Source organism: Trachemys scripta, chromosome 2 (genome assembly GCF_013100865.1).
Source record: "Trachemys scripta elegans isolate TJP31775 chromosome 2, CAS_Tse_1.0, whole genome shotgun sequence".
NCBI lineage: Eukaryota > Metazoa > Chordata > Testudines > Emydidae > Trachemys > Trachemys scripta.
In genome coordinates this window covers 39199585-39216622 of record NC_048299.1, presented here as the reverse complement: position 1 = coordinate 39216622, position 17038 = coordinate 39199585, and the positions used below count along the sequence as shown (strand labels likewise).

The 17038-nt window shown below is 42.6% G+C and overlaps 1 protein-coding gene across 1 annotated transcript in view; it reads right to left on the bottom strand.

Annotated features, from left to right (window-relative positions):
- The window catches only part of CUBN (cubilin), a 219340-nt gene that overhangs the window by 142090 nt on the left and 60212 nt on the right, over positions 1–17038 (bottom strand). Inside the window, exon 27 of the mRNA XM_034760353.1 lies at positions 12898–13085. Within this exon, the coding sequence (XP_034616244.1) occupies positions 12898–13085 (188 nt within the window). The remainder of the gene's footprint in view (positions 1–12897; positions 13086–17038) is intronic.

Here is a 17038-nt window from a genome sequence, read left to right as displayed (position 1 = left end):
CTGAAGTATGGGGTAACTTGTTAGAGACTCCACCCCATAATGACACTAGGAATTGATAACTGGACTCCTTCCAAAGTATTCATACAGGAACATGCATGCTCCCTTTCCGAGAAGATATTTGTTTTCTATTTTATTTGCTCAGAATTTTTTAGTGCTCATCCCAAGTTCTGGTTGCTTCACAACAATTAAGGCAGATAATACAACATGCAAAAAATGGAACCATCTAAAGACACTGAGTTCTGATAACCAAAAAGCCAGTTCCCTAATAACAATAATTTATTAAAAGATCCTCCATGTTCCAGCTCATCACCGTGTCTCCCACCCTAGTGCCCTAGGGGAAAAAGATGGTGCGGTTTGCAGAGTGCCCAGACAGTTAACAGATCTAGGCTCTAGAGAATTGACCAGGGAAGAGTTCCAAAACCAAGGCCCCTCATGGAAAACTCCTTTTTAGCATCCCTAGAAGTGGATGTATATGCCCCACTGTTAACTCTCTAAGAAAGGAACCAGGCAGAGGGCCTTTGCTGCCCTGAAGAAGTTGCTAAACCTGCCTGCTGGAAAGAGAGACTCAGTGTGGCATGGATATAAAGGGGAAGGTGTGATATGCTGGAGACAGACTCCTGAGAGAAGGCCAAAGTGCTCTTTCTCTCCTCATAGCCTGGGGAAGACACTGGCTCAGGGTAAGTTTCAGAGTAACAGCCGTGTTAGTCTGTATCCGCAAAAACTCCTTGACCAAATCCATTCCAGGAAGATGTGACAGCGTGGTCCAGTGGATGAGGCACTGAATGAGGACACAGGAGTTTTATTCCCAGCTCTCACCTGCTAGGTGATCTTGGGCAAGTCTTTGTGCCTGTTTCTCACCTTACTCCTTGTCTATTTAGACTGTAAGCTCTTTGGGGAAGGAACTATCTCATCCTACGTGTCTGTACAATACCTAGTACAATGGGGCCTTGAACTTGCTCGGAGCCTGTAGGTGCTGCTACAACTTGCTGCTACTACTATTAATAATAAGCAAGAAGAAGCTGGTAAACTGACTGCCTTGCTTATGCAGAAGAGCAAGATGATTCCTCAGAAGCTTTACATTAAAAACTGTGTTTTTTTCTTCTTTTCCTTCTTCCCCAGCTTTAGGGAACCTTGGCTGAAGCAAGCCTTCCTTGGTTTGACACCTGTTCTCTTGTTTGATCAGGCTGGGGAAGGTCTCAGTCCCGATTCTACATAGATTGGCCACGGCAGAGAAATGCTCCATCTGGAGAGGCCCATGCCTTAAAAGGGCAGAAGACTTATCTTGTTTCCCTTTATTTTCCTTGTTTTTCTTTTTTGCCAGTACCCAAGGCTATGGTTCCATGGAACATGCGTCTTCTGTATCAGGAGGGCTCCCTCTGAAGTTACCGCAACTGCCTGTAACTATGCAGAGCAGAGGCAATCTCTCAGGGACTAAGATCAAAAACCATTTAAGGCTTTACCAGTCAAAAGCAACAACTTGAATTCCACCTGGAGGTGCCCAGTGCAGACTCTGACTGGAGTGCTGGTTCAGCCTGCTTCCTGTGTGAACCTCTATGCTATGGCCACCAATATTAGCTTTTCATTTTTTACACTTTTCATCTTCACAGCACCTCACAAGAATTAATGAATTCCCATAATGCACCTGTGAGATAGGGGAAGTAGTAGTACCCCTCTTTCATGTAGGGTTAAAAACAAGGAGAGAAGTTAAGTGACATGGCTAAGGTCTCAAAAGGAGTCAGGACTGACATTAGAATTTGGGAGTCTCTTGCTGTCACATCTGCGGTCAAAGATTTGTTAAACAGAAGAAGCAGTCTGACAGGCAACACCTTGCTTGGGCGTTCTGGGATCTTGTCATGGAAACTCTCTAGGCTCCATTAGAAGGTGGATTACTCAATCCAATGAAAGGGAAAAACAAACACTCCATAAATACAATTTTGATTGTTGATATGAATTTGGTTGAACTCTCAGAGAATCTTTAGAGCCTTCTCAGAGATCTTTCACAACAGCCTAGAGCTGAACTTACAAAATGAGCTGCTTCATGGCAGACCAGCAAAGACCTGTTGGGTTCCACCCATCTTCTGAGGGCTTCAGAGCAACCCTAAATTAGTAGATGTAGTGTGCAGAGCCGTGATGCTCTCAGAAGTTAAAAAAGAACCATGGTGATATTTTTGTTTGACAAACATAAGTACCAGGAGCAATGATTAAAGGCCATGTGGCCACCCTTCCAGCTTGGATAGTTCTCTGAAAAGAAAAAACTGATAGCCCCACAAACAAAGCCAGTTAGCAGAAAACAAAAGGTAAGCCAAAGAAGATAAAATAAACAACTGAACAGTAAAGAACTCCTAAGAGGACACAAGAAATGTAAAATCACCCTTTAAAAACTTTTTACTGATAAGTTCAGGAATTAACAGGGAAAATACATTTCCAAGAGACAAATTTTCTTACAGAAGAAATAGCTCATAAGGTGCAAATTCAGAAACCCTCACATCTGTCAGCCAAAAAAAAAGGAAACTTAACTAATGCTTCAGGATGTGGGTCACCACAATAGCTCACTGCTATACAGACATTCACCATCTAGTGCTGGGGCAGTTGAAGGGTTTTAGGGATTTACCCTGTGTGGACCACTCTGATCTCTGCCACATACAGGAGCACAAAACTAAGATGTGTGTGTGCATGGTGGGAAGGGATTACAATTACCTGTAGAGAAAAATCTCTGAGAGCTATTAATTCTAGATAGTTGTAGACGGCAGATTTTGCCTGCATTTACCAACTGCTGCAGCTAGAAATATTTTTGTTTTAAATCTAGGGTTTCTGTTATTTATCTTGCAATTTCCTGGAAAGTATTTTCATGTGATGTATTTAATGGTTTGACACCAGAGATGAAACCACCCCAAAACCCTTGCTCTAAAATCCACCAGATATTCCAGATGAGGAGGAGAGATTTCAGAAGCTGGAATTTGGCAACTGAACAAAACCCCCAGCTCTGAACACCACCAGAGTTTGAGGTATTTGAAATCTGGTTTAAAATGTAGTAGCTTAAGCCCAAATATCAAATGTACGTACACTACTTAGCATCTCCCATTACCTTTTTGCAGCCATCTCCTCCTAGTCTCCTCCGCTTCCTCTTCCCTCCATCCAGGATGTTAAGTTAGTCTCCCTCTCCACTTCATCTCCATCTCCATCCTTTCTTCCATGCTAAATGCTCCTGGATTCTCCTACCTGCACCTCCACACTCCCCTTCTTCAAACTTCTCCTCAAAGCTCTTTTCTTATGGGACTTATAAACCCTCCCCTTTTAGTATCTGTGCATGTGCATGGATTTTTCCACACAGAGGTATTACCAGCTGGGGAGTGACTGGCAGTCTCCACTCACTTTGTGCCACTTGAGCACCACAAACAGAGCAGAGCAGGCCAGAAAATATGGTCCGTGTGCTTTGCATGTCACAACTGTGGGCAGCCTTCCTCTATGTCTCTGCACCTTCATTGCATCTGTTTCATTAGTTAGCCATGTTCTTCTGTAGTACAGAACAATGTGAACTCATGCAACACAAGACATGTGAAAAGATAATCTCTTTGGGATTTACATAACCTACGGAATGTGCAAATGTCTAGTTTTTAATAACAGAAGTGGTATCTGATAAAGGGAGTCTATGTTTTGCCTCGTTATCTGAGCCTGCAACCTTGTTAAAAGTGTCAAGTTGGGTTAAATTCCATGTTTTACTGTAGTAAGAATTAAAAAAAAAAAAAAAAAAGAAGAAGAAGAAGAAGAAAAATAAAAGGAGGAAGAAGAAAAGAAGAAAGAGGAGGAGGAGGAATTTTCATTTCTTATCCTGCCAGCATTATCACCATTTCAAAGCAAATAAAGGTGAAAAACTGGCTACACAAGAGTTCGGTAAAACCTCATTTCTCCAGTATCTCTCCAGCTTTACACTTGATGCAAGAAACTGACTGGTTCCCTTTGCAAGGCTGTATTCTTTACAGTACATTAAAAAAGTATAAAGAAATGTAAGCTGTATCTATGAATGAATCAATGGAGAAGCTGTTTAACAAAGCACTGTGTATGAAGAGAGCATTCCTACACAAGAGTATGCCAAGCCTGCAGTTCCAAGCTAGATAGGGAAACGTTTGCATTGTTAGAGCATCTGTTTTCCTGGTACAAGGCACTAGGGATTTCAGAGTGACCTGCTTCCCCTCTCTGGTAAAGTGAAGAGCACTTTAGGCTAATAGGGCTCTTACACAGCAAATTTCTGAGAAGATGGGTTTAGGTGAAGAAGCCTCCCTTTTCTTTCTGCTTGAAAAGTCTGCTTGAAGAGGAAAAGAAACAGAGTGCTTATGATGAAGCAGAAAAACCCCCCACCAGCATGGAAAGGGTTAAAGAAAGCCTTCGAGCCCAGCCAGCGTCTGCTCCATTATACCTGCAGCCAACGCCAGGACTGGAGGGGAGAGAAAAGGAAAGAACCTGGCTCATTTCGGGACTGACTGATGAAGAGGCAGGAGCTAACTGCCTCCCTATCTGAGGGGAAGGATCACTAGCCTGCCAGCCAAGGCAGTCACCGGGGAACAAGCACTGTCCCACTGGCTAGAGGAGACTGAGAACAAGGCCTAGGAGCACCCGGCCTAAGACAAAACTAGGTGACCAAAGCATGGAGACCTTGTGGGGTTCTGACTCCACCAACCGTATGGCTGCCCTGCCTGGAGGAACCTGGAGCTGCAACTGGATGCTACCCAGGATCCATGACTCTACTAGAGACAAGCCGCCACTACAACTTGGACTATAGGGGCTATGCCCCAAACTGAAAGGACAATGGTAGGAAGTAGCCCAGGGCAGTGGATGTAGGCTCCCTGCTGGGGCTCCCCAATTCAGGGTCTGTGATAAATGAGAGGGGGGATAGCTCCCTTTTGTGGACACCCAGCCAGCCAGTTGGCTATGGAATCACTCTTGGTGGTTGTTCTCTACTTGCTTTACCTCTAAAGGGTAACAAGCCCACAGGTAAAAGGAAAGGAGTGGGCACTTGACCAAAAGAGTAAATGGAAGGGCTAGAAATTTTTGAAATTGGGAAAAAACTTCCCTTTGTCTATGTGTTGTGATTCTCCGGGAAAGAGGGGAACAGGGAGCAGTTATGCTGTGAGAAGCTTAAGCCAGATATGAAAAACCATCAGATCATACCTAGAGATTGCTTATCTGAAACCCCAGATACATAAATAAATTAGGAAATGTCTAAAAAGACGCGATTAGGTTTATTTCTATTTATTTCTTATTGGCTTGTGGACTCCTCTCTGTTAACCCCAAATGCTTTTTGTTTTGCTTGTAACTTTTAAACTGGACCTCAAGAAGTTATTCTCGATGTTTAAATTTTGTAAGTGGGTTTTTTAAATCTAGCAAAAGCCTAAGTTCCAGATGTATTTTCTTTCTTTTTATTTTTAATAAAATTTACCATTTTTAAGAACAGGATTGGATTTTTGGTGTCCTAAATGGTTTGTGCACATGTTGTTAAATTAGCTGGTGGCAACAGCTGATTTCCTTTGTTTTCTTTCTCAGCTCTTCCCCGGAGGGGGCGTGAAAGGGCTTGAGGGTACCCCACAGGAAAGAATTCCCAAGTGCGCCTTTCTGGCTTCAAAGGGGTTTTTGCACTTGGGTGGTGGCAGCATCTACCCATCCAAGGTCAGAGAGAAACTGTAACCTTGGGAGTTTAATACAAGCCTGGAGTGGCCAGTATTAATTTTTAGAATCCTTGTGGGCTCCCACCTTCTGCACTCAAAATGCCAGAGTGGGAAATCAGCCTTGACAGGTCCTAGGTTGGGACCTGGTGGAGTGGAAGGGCCCAGGTCACTCTACCTATCTCCCCCAGCCTTAAAGACTGAGGCACGTTGACCAAGCAAGGAGGCCGAAAATCAAGCACTTCAACCACTAGGCCGCCCAGCCCTCCAAGCCCCTGTTACAGTGCTCTTGTGACGAGAACAAAATTTATGAGCCTAAGGCTGGGGCTACTAGAGGCGGGACTTCTTGTCTTTTGCAGTATCTTGGGAATCAGAAAGACAAAGGAGTTCTATCTCACTTTGAAGTAGTAAAGCGTTGATGGACAAGGAAGCAGGATCCCTTCTGGATCTGTGAGAATTATATCCCTGAAATTATCCTCTGGCAGGAAAATCATACTCTGGAAGAATCCAGGACTGACCCTGTGAAACCCCTATGAAGAGGTAGGAATCCTTTTGTGGAGGATGCAACCAAATTAATGAAAGAAGAAGGTACAGACTGAAAAAGCACAAAATAACTGTGTAGAGTTTGGAGCCAGTTGTCCTAGTACAGACAACGACAGACCACAGATTAACTTGACTGCAAATTGAGTTAATTCCTAATACTCTCTGAGTGAGGTTGGACTCTGAACTGAAAAGAACCCTGTGGTATCAAAATATTTCTGGCAGGATGGATCACTTTAGGATATCCCTAAAGAGGGAGCACCAAATCAATTTTGATGAAGGTAGATGGAAAATTTTGCCCCAGGAACAAGTTGATTTACTGAGGTCTCCGGTAAAACAAAATCCTCTAGTAATGGGAACAGAATCCTAAAGTCATCTGAGAGGGAGGTTGCCCTATGGATCCTACTCAAAGGAATGACAGAACTTACAGAAGTGGGCTGTGAGGAGGGATTTTGCCATTTTGGATTCCTTCCTCTGACAAGGGAATCTTAGCGGACCCACTTGAAGCTTTAAAAGCATCATCTGGGCTTTCTAATGCCACTGAGTCCCTCCATTCAATGGTGGTAAAACCATAAAGTGAAAGAGACAAGCTCCATCATTGGTTGGAAGGTCTCACTTGTGTATCAAAGCAGGCCAGGCTCTACAGTGCCATTTCCCAAGTGAATTTGGGAGGACAGAGGCGGGACATTAGAGGATAGAAGAATTACAAGCAAAGATGGATCACTGCTGAATTTCCTCTCACTGCCGGGGGCTTACACATCACCATGCATTAGACATGCTGACACTTCACAGTTTCCCCATTGTATTTAGTTGCTTTCCTGGAGGCAGAGGAAAAGTCACATTACTCTGAGCTGGCAGGGTGCAGTAGCTGAAGAAAATGTGCAACTAAAAATAAATTATTACTCATTCATGCTGGGCTTTGCATGTCTTCAAGTAAACCGCCATTTGGTTGCATCCTGAATCACTCGATGTCACTCGCCATCTGAGGTTTATTTCAATTAGAGATCATGTAGCCCCTTAATCATTAACAAATTTACCACAGCACCGAGTTTTCTCCTCACTAGTGTGGTTTCAGTTCTGCTTTTTGACAGTGGTTCTAAATATACCTAACCATCTGAGGAGCTGAAGATTAAGGGTATTTGGAAAAATTTTTGAGCACTAATCTCCTCTTGGATTGTCAAAGCAGATCTTAACTGATATTCTGCTCTCTCTAATTGTTCAGCTCTCCCACTGAAAACCTGTTCATGCAGTGAAAGCAGGATTCCACTGGTAAGAACTGCCATGGAGAGCTGAGAGGAGAATTTGCCTTTATCCTCAGAATGCTATACGGAGGAACTTCTACTGGTGAATTGTAAATCCCTGTAGGTATTTTATATCTGTGGATAGATTTGATTATTATCAGCTTGCGTGCTAATGGGTTTCCAGTTGCCACTGCAGTCCAGCCAGAAGGCTGTAATTTGATGCCTGACTAAAGAACCCGGATGAATATATTCCATCTATCATCTGCTTCCACAGGGTGATGTACTGCTGGTGATACTTTGCAATCGATGTATGACCGCAAACTGAGCCATCCTCTGGGTTTGGAGAATTCCTGCTGGACTTTTAAAAAGACATATATATCACATGATAACTCAGATGTCTTGGGCAACTCCCCCCAGCTCCAATATGGTGTTAGCTTATTTACTGGTTCAAATTAGGGAAGCAAGTAAAACTAGGGTCGGGGACGGGGAAAGTGTTACCTCTTTTCTTCTGTGTGTAACTTCATTAGAAAAAGAGGATTGCCAGTTTAGTTCAGGCAATCATTATCTAATGCATTATTCCCACATGGAGAGAGAGGATATTATGGTGTATTCCTGGAATGTTGCTGTGGTAAAAACATATCCTGTTACCGAAAAAGGAAATGAAAGAGTACTCAAGAACAGCTGTCCTGTGAATGAATGCACTCATTTGCTGGAGCCTACATATTCAGGTGTAATAACTAGTTGTGAGCAAGATAGCTCTACAGGGCTTGTTGATGTGGGGAGGAATTCCCCCCCCCCCCCGGCATCGGTTCTGGAGCAGCAGGAGGACCACTCTGTGTTTGCTACTGTAGACTCATGTCTTTAGTAGCCTCCATGGCATGTGGGGGGGGGGGGCACGTCAGCTGTCAGCTAGGGGAGGCCAGCCTCCAGCCCCATCCCTTCCCCCCAGCCCCACCACCAGATCCAGAGCCCCACCCACCGCAGCCCCCCACGCTAGTGCCACCAACAGTGGAACACTGGGAGGATGGCTGGCTTGGCCCCAGTCTGAGCTGGGGCCACAGCACAGGGGGAGCTGCAGAGCAGGAAGTGGGTGGTCTGGGGGTGGAGTGTGAGCGGACCACGCCTGGCTGTTTGGGGATGCACAGCCTCTCCCAGCCTATGATACCTGCCGCCCATGCTCCATGGAACATACGCATCACCACTACACATGCAGGTTAGCCAATGGATATGCACAGATATAGATCTACTATTCTCTCCCACTGTGCTATTGTGGACATCAACTAGTGCTCTACAGTGCACAGAGACTTGCCCTTATATATGAATGGCCTGCATCCCGTCCCCTGCACAGCAAAACTACACTGGTTCTGAGGCTCATCAAGCATTTTTGTGCCGTTGGGAAGAGGTGGGCAGACTTTTCCCCTAGGATCATTACAAGCATATGCCAAACATGTTGGACTTCAAAGTGAGGGGTAAGTGCTGTGAGTACAAGAAAATAGAGGGAGTTAGCCACTGAAGGACAGGAAGACAAGAGGTTTTCAAATCCATATTTTTCTTGGATAAGAAGGAAGTGAATTTCATTCCTATTGCTAGACTCAAATCTCTAATGCAGTAACATTAAATTCTCTTTTATAAATAAAGAGCTTTGACACTTTTGAGCCTATGATCTGTCACACTAAATAAAATGTAAATCTATAAGTAAAGATAGAAGAGTAAACTATTATTATTCAGCTAACAGCATCATGACAGTAGAGAAAGATGCAGCATTTCTTTCCTAGGTTAATGTCCCTAACCTCACTGGTAGAGCCTTCTGGCTATTTTTCCCCTTGAAAAGATTAATTCTAGGTTTTAAATCCAAGTCACAGCAGGCAATATAATTACAATCCAATTCAACTAGCATTAGTGGCACATCAGAAAAAAAAAAGCAGGTCTGCTATAAGGTACGTGCTTATATGTGCTGGAACTAGGGGTGCTGGGGATGCTGCCGCACCCCCTGGCTTGAAGTAGTTTCCAACATATATAGGGTTTATAGTTTGGTTCAATGGCTCTCAGCACCCCCCCTATACAAATTGTTCCAGCAGCCTGTATGTGCTGTCTCCATACTGTCACCGCTTTGGTACACGTAGCTGCTCTGATGTTCTCAACAACTAAGCTGTAAACCCTCTGCAAAATTACGGGCAACCTCCGAGTGTTACTAGGAGAGAGCCAACTTCCACTGCCAGACCACGAAACAGAACATGCTGCTCATTTGTTCTGGAAGTGCTCACCCTACATTAATGTTAGAAAATGCCTAGATAAAGTCCATCAGTCCGATTCTCTCCTGCTTTGGCCCTGTGTATGCACTTACACTGTGCAGAGTAGGTCCAGTGGTTAATTTGTGCCAGGGCTTGCCAGGCTGAGCCCCGGCACCTCTGGGCTTGGCAGTTCATAGCCCCGGCACCTCTGGGCTTGTCGCATCAGTTATGAATGTAAAACAATTGTGAGAGCCCCGGTACCTAATTGCTTAAGCCCCAGCACCTCTTTCATTACAAATTAAGCTCTGAGTAGGTCTCAGATGCCACCTAATCAGAAGGGTGGCATTTTACCCCCACTGAGTACAGATGTGAATGCCTATGCAAGGTGCAAAGCTGTGGAGAATCAGGCCCCATTTAATCCAAACTCTGAGTCATGCTCCCTCACAGAGCTGCGTTGGGGATGAGGTGAGTCGGCTCGACCCCAACGCTGGCCAGTGCCTTCAAGACACAACCTGACTCAAACAACATTAGCATCCGGTGATCAAAGGAGAGAAAGAAAAGGGAAAAGCAACGCACTAATGATTTCTCATTATCTCCATGTGATTTCATTTCAGTTTGGCTCAGTCATGCATTTAATTTGCACTAGTTGATTCCTGATCACCTGGGCACTGTGTTAGTGCATTCTCAGCTATACACTTAGAGATTTGGGTTTTTTTTCATCTAGTTGATGACAGTACTCTAAGGAACCTACAGCCACTAGAAAGCAAGTGCAAAAGTTTTCTTTTTCTTTCTTTCTTTCTTAGCAGGCCAAGGAGCAGCTAGTGAAGCTGAAAGTCCTTATTATATCAAGTTACCAAACAAAATATAGTTCCCATCCTAACTCTTTGAATCAGGGCATGATTCAGATATTTTAGCCACATACCAATATGGAACTGAAAAGGCTCTTTTATAGTTTGGGATCTGACCTGGATCCAAAAGTACACAGATGGGGTCTGATCCAGAGATCTGTATCTATACACATCTCCCACCTCCCCAATACCTCCCACATCCCCTCACACACGTATACTCTTCCTCCCCAGAATTCTAAAGGGTTTCAAATTCAAAGGCCTGGTTTGGGCCCATTTATACATATTATGAATAAGTCCCTAATCTAAAACACGTATTGTAAGTCACTGTCCTTATACTGACTCTTTAGAGCGATTTCACTCTTTTATTTCCTTTTGCAGTTACATGGTTTCTGGAGTGCATTCTCTATACAGCTGAATAAGGTTTCTGCCAGAATACACCTATATATGTTAACACAAAGCGTATTTCAAATAATAATAATAATAATGAAATATCTCTGTTTCTTCAATCATCTGGAATATACACCTGCTTTTTTAACCAGTGTTATTCCTGGTTGGTCCGTCTGGAGCTTTCCTTTTTAAATGTAATAATAACGTTAGCATTTTGCAAAATTGCAACATCTGTTTCACCCTAATAATTATGAGGCTTTATTCTGATTTTACTCTTTCTCCCCTGACAAACAGAACTCAGGTTCAGCATGGGTTTCAGCAAAGGAATACCATATATATGCAGTCTGCTTAGAAAACCAGTGACACGCACATTACAAAGCAAAGCATTCTCTCCTTTCCTCTGTATCTCATAGATCTCTGTACTAATGCCAAAATATTCCCCTTTTCACAATTCAAAGAGTGACACAAATATTGCTTGATTTCCTAACTCATTCACCCTTGTTCTCTTTTTACATATTGGCACATATTTGTATGCCACGCAGCAGAATGAAGACATTTTTTCCATATCCGGGAATCGTAATTTTAAATGACATTTAAAGACAGACATATTTGTATTATGACAAAAAATAATTCTTTTGATTTCTCTCAAAATGATCCTTTCCTCGAAAGGGTCTAACTGAACTTTGAATTTTTAGGTTTCTGGTTTTTGCCTCCGCAACTTAGCCACCTCTTTTGTAAGTTAAAGACTCTTTAACATAGCTCTATGACTATTTTTTACTGTGTTTTACCCTTTTTAGTAAATTCATTCCATTTTCCTTTCATCAAACAAACTAGGAATTATTAAAACAAAGGACATAGTTCCCCACATCCACACCACCCCCTCCTCCTCCCACCACCATGTTCTATTTCTATTTCTTAAAATGCCCATCAAGTCCTTTCAAGTCTGGCACTATCCAGCCATGGCTCCTGGAATACTGTCTTCTAGCAGCCACCTTTCTCCTTGAGGGGTTTCTACTGTGCTCATGGCCCTTGCCCTTCACTGATCAGTTTTCACCAGTTTATTACCAGTTTTTCAACTATGGAAACTGGCACACCAAATGGACAAGGATGTAGGATATTAAGATGGAATGGACCAACAGGCCTAGCAGAGCTGTCACCTGACTTTCAGCAAGACCAGCCCCCAAATCACTAGGTATGCCTAAAAGAATACTATGAACCTTTAGATATCCACCACTCCATTGTCAGCTTCCTGGCTCCAAATAGCTATAATACTATTCAAAACTTTGGGATGTAGTCCCTTAGGGTGAAATTCTTCCCTATGCAAAGCTTAAGTGGTGAATAAGTGCTTTGTGTTAGCCCCCCGTGCAGGGGTGAATTTCACTCTTAGAGAGGCTGTGTTAATTCAGCAAAAACCCTTACGCGCATGCTGAATTTGAGTTTAAGACTATCCCTACTCAGCAAAACACTTTAACATGTGTTTAATTTCAAGTCAACGATACTTAAGCATGTGCTTACAGCCTTTGCTGAATAGGGATACACAAACATGTGCATAAGTGCTTTCTTGAATTGGTAGCATACGTTATATTACCCATGGTAAACTAATGTTAAGATGTACAACTATTCTTTGCAATGAGTATGTCTCTAGCTCATACAGTATCTTGACCAGGCAGAAAAAAGCCATGTCTTTCCAATAGCATTCAAATACCATAAGGACATGTTCCCTTTGGAAACTGATGAACCGCCAGGTTCACTAACAGGTTCAGATTCCATCTTCTGATTTTGGCTGCTCACTAGAGTTCAAAGTACTAAATGACTAAAACTGATAGACATACAGGTAAGATATACAATGTAACCAGTAACAATTAGAGTTTCTTTACTTGTTCTTCTAACAAAATATTTCTAATTTGAAAAAAATGAGGGCATACTGTATTTTCAGTGCCTATTCCCCATGAAAGGAACTGATTTACGTGTGGTCTGGAATTTGGATTCATACCTTCAAATAGTCCAGATCACAGTTGGATCCTTCTTCTACATCAAAGGATGTAAAGCTGTAGTTAAGCGTATTGCCAGTTGTAGTTTGGATGGTCCAGCTGCAGTGTTCATTTAGAGGGTAATTGTTTGGATAATTTAAACTTTCCAAGATGCCCTGGCTACGGTTGGCAATCACTATTCCTTGGCAAACTGGGAAAAAAAAAACAGTAATAAATTATACTTAGTATGCTGCTTTCCATCCCAGGATCTCAAATGATCTACAAATCCTACTGAATAAAGCCTAATAATACTGCCATGAGGTAGGTATTATTATGCCTATTTTACAGAGAAGGAAGTTGAGAAAGAGAGAGGTAAGTGATTTTCCCAAGGACACACAGGCACCAGGAACAAAATCCAGATATCCCAACTACAAGTCATTCATTACAAGCATATCCTTCCTCCCAAGTAATACTAGAATCATGATTTCCCCCATTATCCTACATACTCTTATACATTATCCTACATGATTTCCCCCATTATCCTACATACTCTTTTTGCCTATTTTTCTTTTTTTCAAATGCAAAATTATTCTCTAAAACATCCATTTATATTATTTTAAAAAACTCAAAATAAAAATGCAATGTACCATCTAGCTAAATAAGTCACTTTGAACCAATTTACAGTGGCTGGGGCTGTATTTAGACACAATACTGCAAACTCACATACCATTTCAGTGAACTAGAAAAAAAAAAAAAAAAGATCACACATGGTTAGAAAGACGAATAAAACATAGTTGGCTTGTGTTGGACATCCTAACTGATTTAACATGCTGGAAGTCAGCATGAAGTTCTTAATAATACTTTCCCTGGTTACTCATCAAGCAGAGATCTAGGAGAGGATTCGGGGATTTTGACTGGGATAAAGAGTTTTTCCCTCCGGGGAGCGGGGGGGGGGATGAAAAGAAAGTAGAGAAAGGGCATAGAACAGCCATGCTGTTGGATCAGTGATTCTCATTTTCCTGAATCTGGATTCCACTGGACTCAGAGACTATCAATATGAGTAAATGCTGTGATGCAGAGCATACTGTATTTGGTTACCCCATATAAATGTGTACATGGGAGCAGAATAAGATGAAAGGGGTGGCAGGGAGTTAACAGGGGAGTCTCTAGTCTGTTCACTCTGACACTAAGTAGCTCCCCAAGAGGACAGACTGGGGAATGAAATGTGATTAGCTGCTCAGGATAGCAGGCCGGGTGAGCTAAAGGATTAATTAACCCATCAGCTGAGGACTGATAAAAAGGCACAGGAAAGATGTGCAAGAGGAACAGGGCTGGCTGAGTCCAGTCTCACAGAGCTCTCAGTTCAAGGAGACATCCACTCTTCTTGGCCCTAGGAAAAGGGCTGAAGATACAAGGGAGATTGTACATAGTATTGCCGTTTAAAACTGTAAAGGCGTCAGTGGAGAGAACTTAAATAAACAGCCCGGTGTGGATATCCATCTAGTGCAGTCTGAGCAGGTTTCTGTGGTGCAAGATGGCAGGAGTGGACCATGCCCTGCTTCAGGGGGGAAAATAGAAAAGTAGGACATTCTTCTGTCTGGAACAGGAAATATACAGAGAGTTTGAAGAACATGTTAAGCAAAGCAATTCTATTCCATAGAGGTTTTTATACTGTGTTCATCATGGTAGTATCTGAGGGCCTTCCAGTAGTGCTTTAAGAACATGATACTCATCTGTGTAGTTTGTTCTCTCATCCTCTCCCCAGAGGGAGTTGCATGTGTAGTGTGGTGTCTTGTGTGGTTATGGTGTGTGGGTTTTTTTTTTAATACAAATATACTTGTTGCCATGCATTTGTGGGAGAAAAGGCCAGGCCAAAGAAATGTACCTTGCCCTTAGAGCAAAAAGTGGTGAGATTTGTGACAGTCCTTAGCTCCTGGGGAAGTTCATTCCACAGTCTCAGACTGCCCCCCGAGGAAGTTTTGTCTCCCGCACAGCCAAGCTTTTACTTGAATTGTTGAGAGTTTCATTGTGCCAGAGAAGCATAGCTGTCAGCCATCATCTTTATCCTAGATCTTTAGATGATTTTTCAGATACCCTTGGCCCAGGCCAAGGAGTGCTTTGAAAATAAGTAGTGAGAACTAGAACTTGATTCAAAATTCTATGGGAAGCCAGTGTAGAGAGCGGAGGATATCCATTGGGAAAGACTACATGAAAACTCCAAAATGGATTTTGAAGAATATGAGTTGGACTAACCAGCTGCCTTCTGGTCCCATTTTTGTATCAGAAATACAACTGGCATGTAAGTGCCTCTGCATATTAGTCTTACACCAAGAAGCACATTTTCCTTTAGAATGTGTCATGTTTCTTCGAACACTATTGTTCAAACTAGAAGACGTGAATGTATTTGGTAATTAACTACCTTATTTCAAATTGATACCTGCTGTACATTTTCAGAGTTTGAGCAAGCCACCAAAAGTTTTGTTTATTGAATTTATTGTGCATCGTTAGTAATAAAATATTAATGTAAATGGCAAAATACATGTGCCTTTAGCTGATATCTCAGATACCCTACATTTGTAAACACACTGTTGGTCCTTGTGATGAGGGGATCACACCATAGAAAGGGTTAATGTGGCTCAGAGGGGGTTAAGTAATCTGATAGGCTGCACCTGAAAGAAAGTTGGCTTGATAGGCAAGCACTTATTGAGGGTGGAGCCCAGCTGGACAGGAGCAGGCAGGGCTGGTATAAAGCCATGAAGTGAGGGCAGAAGGAGGCTGTAGTGTGGAAGCCTGTAGTCACTCTCTGGGCTTAGAGAGGGAAAGGAGGAAACCCAGGGAGACAGTAGAAGCCCTGGGCTCCAGGCCCTGAAAGAAGGGTTTACCCAGAAGGGTGGTGGAGCGGAAGCCTGATAGAAGTGGAGTAGAAAAAGGTTCAGGGAAATGGCAGCAAGATTTGAGCTGGTGCAGACCTTAGCCACTGATTCAAGGGTCCCTGAGTTGGAACCCGGAGTAGAGGGCGGGCCCAGACTCCCCTTCCAGTCACTGGGAAAGTGGCATAGCCTTGAATTGGAAGATTGCCAGGAACAATACCCGGTCAATCGGTCCAGTAAGGCTTTGATATCCTGGAAGGAGAAAATTATAGTCACTTGGCTATAGGGCCAAGCCACGAAGAGGGAGAACCCTGAGTCATGAAGAGGAAGCACTGTTACTACTGGAGTATGAGAAGGGCCACAGAATAAATGAGAGACTGAAGGGGGCATCAGACCAGGCAGAATTCTTGCACAGATGCAGTCACAAGCGGACTCCCCAGCAGTGACTAGAGAATCCCATGACTGTCCTCTTTAAAAGGACATAGCTACAAGGTTTTTTCTAATCAAGAGTCTTACTTTGTGGCATGTAAAGAATATGGTGCAAGACTGTGGGATTCCTTTAAGGGATGAGTGAGCCAGACAAAGTTAAAAAAAAAAATGCACCACACAAGTACAAACTGAACTTGAATATCTTTGGCTTTTCAAACGTTCTGATTAGAAACAGTGGGGTATAATCATTTACTGTAATTCAAACCCAGAGGAATTCCCAGTTACAGCCCTCTCTTTAAATCTACAAGTCCTCTCAAGATGACATGTCATCTTCAAGATATTCAAAGATTAACTGTAAGGCTGTTTATACTTAGTGACGTATCAAAAGTTTACCTAATCCATATGGCACATAACATATTGTGCAAGAAGAAAATTAAATATTGGGACAATATTCAAGATTATGGAGAAAATCCAGAATTCTGCATGATTTACAATTTAAAAGATAAGTACCAGCTATGAAAATGTTATATAGAGTATGGCACAAAAAGAAAAATATTTTAAATCTAAAAACCTACATACCGTTCATATTCTCTTTCAGACTACTAGCCTCCCCTCCCCCTCCCCAAGATTTAGTGACAGCTTTGTTTAAAAATACATTGGTTCATTCTTTAATACCAATAAAAATAAGTATAAAAGGAACTGATTTGTTTTTGTTGTGCGAATATTGTAACAAGCCGAGCACATTGATTCGTGGACATGACACCTCCAAATGTTGGTATTCTGCTCTCTGCAGAACTTCAACTCTTTCAGGTACTTCCAGGAGAAGAATTCTTTTGCAAAGAAATTCAAAAATGTGTCTTTTGCA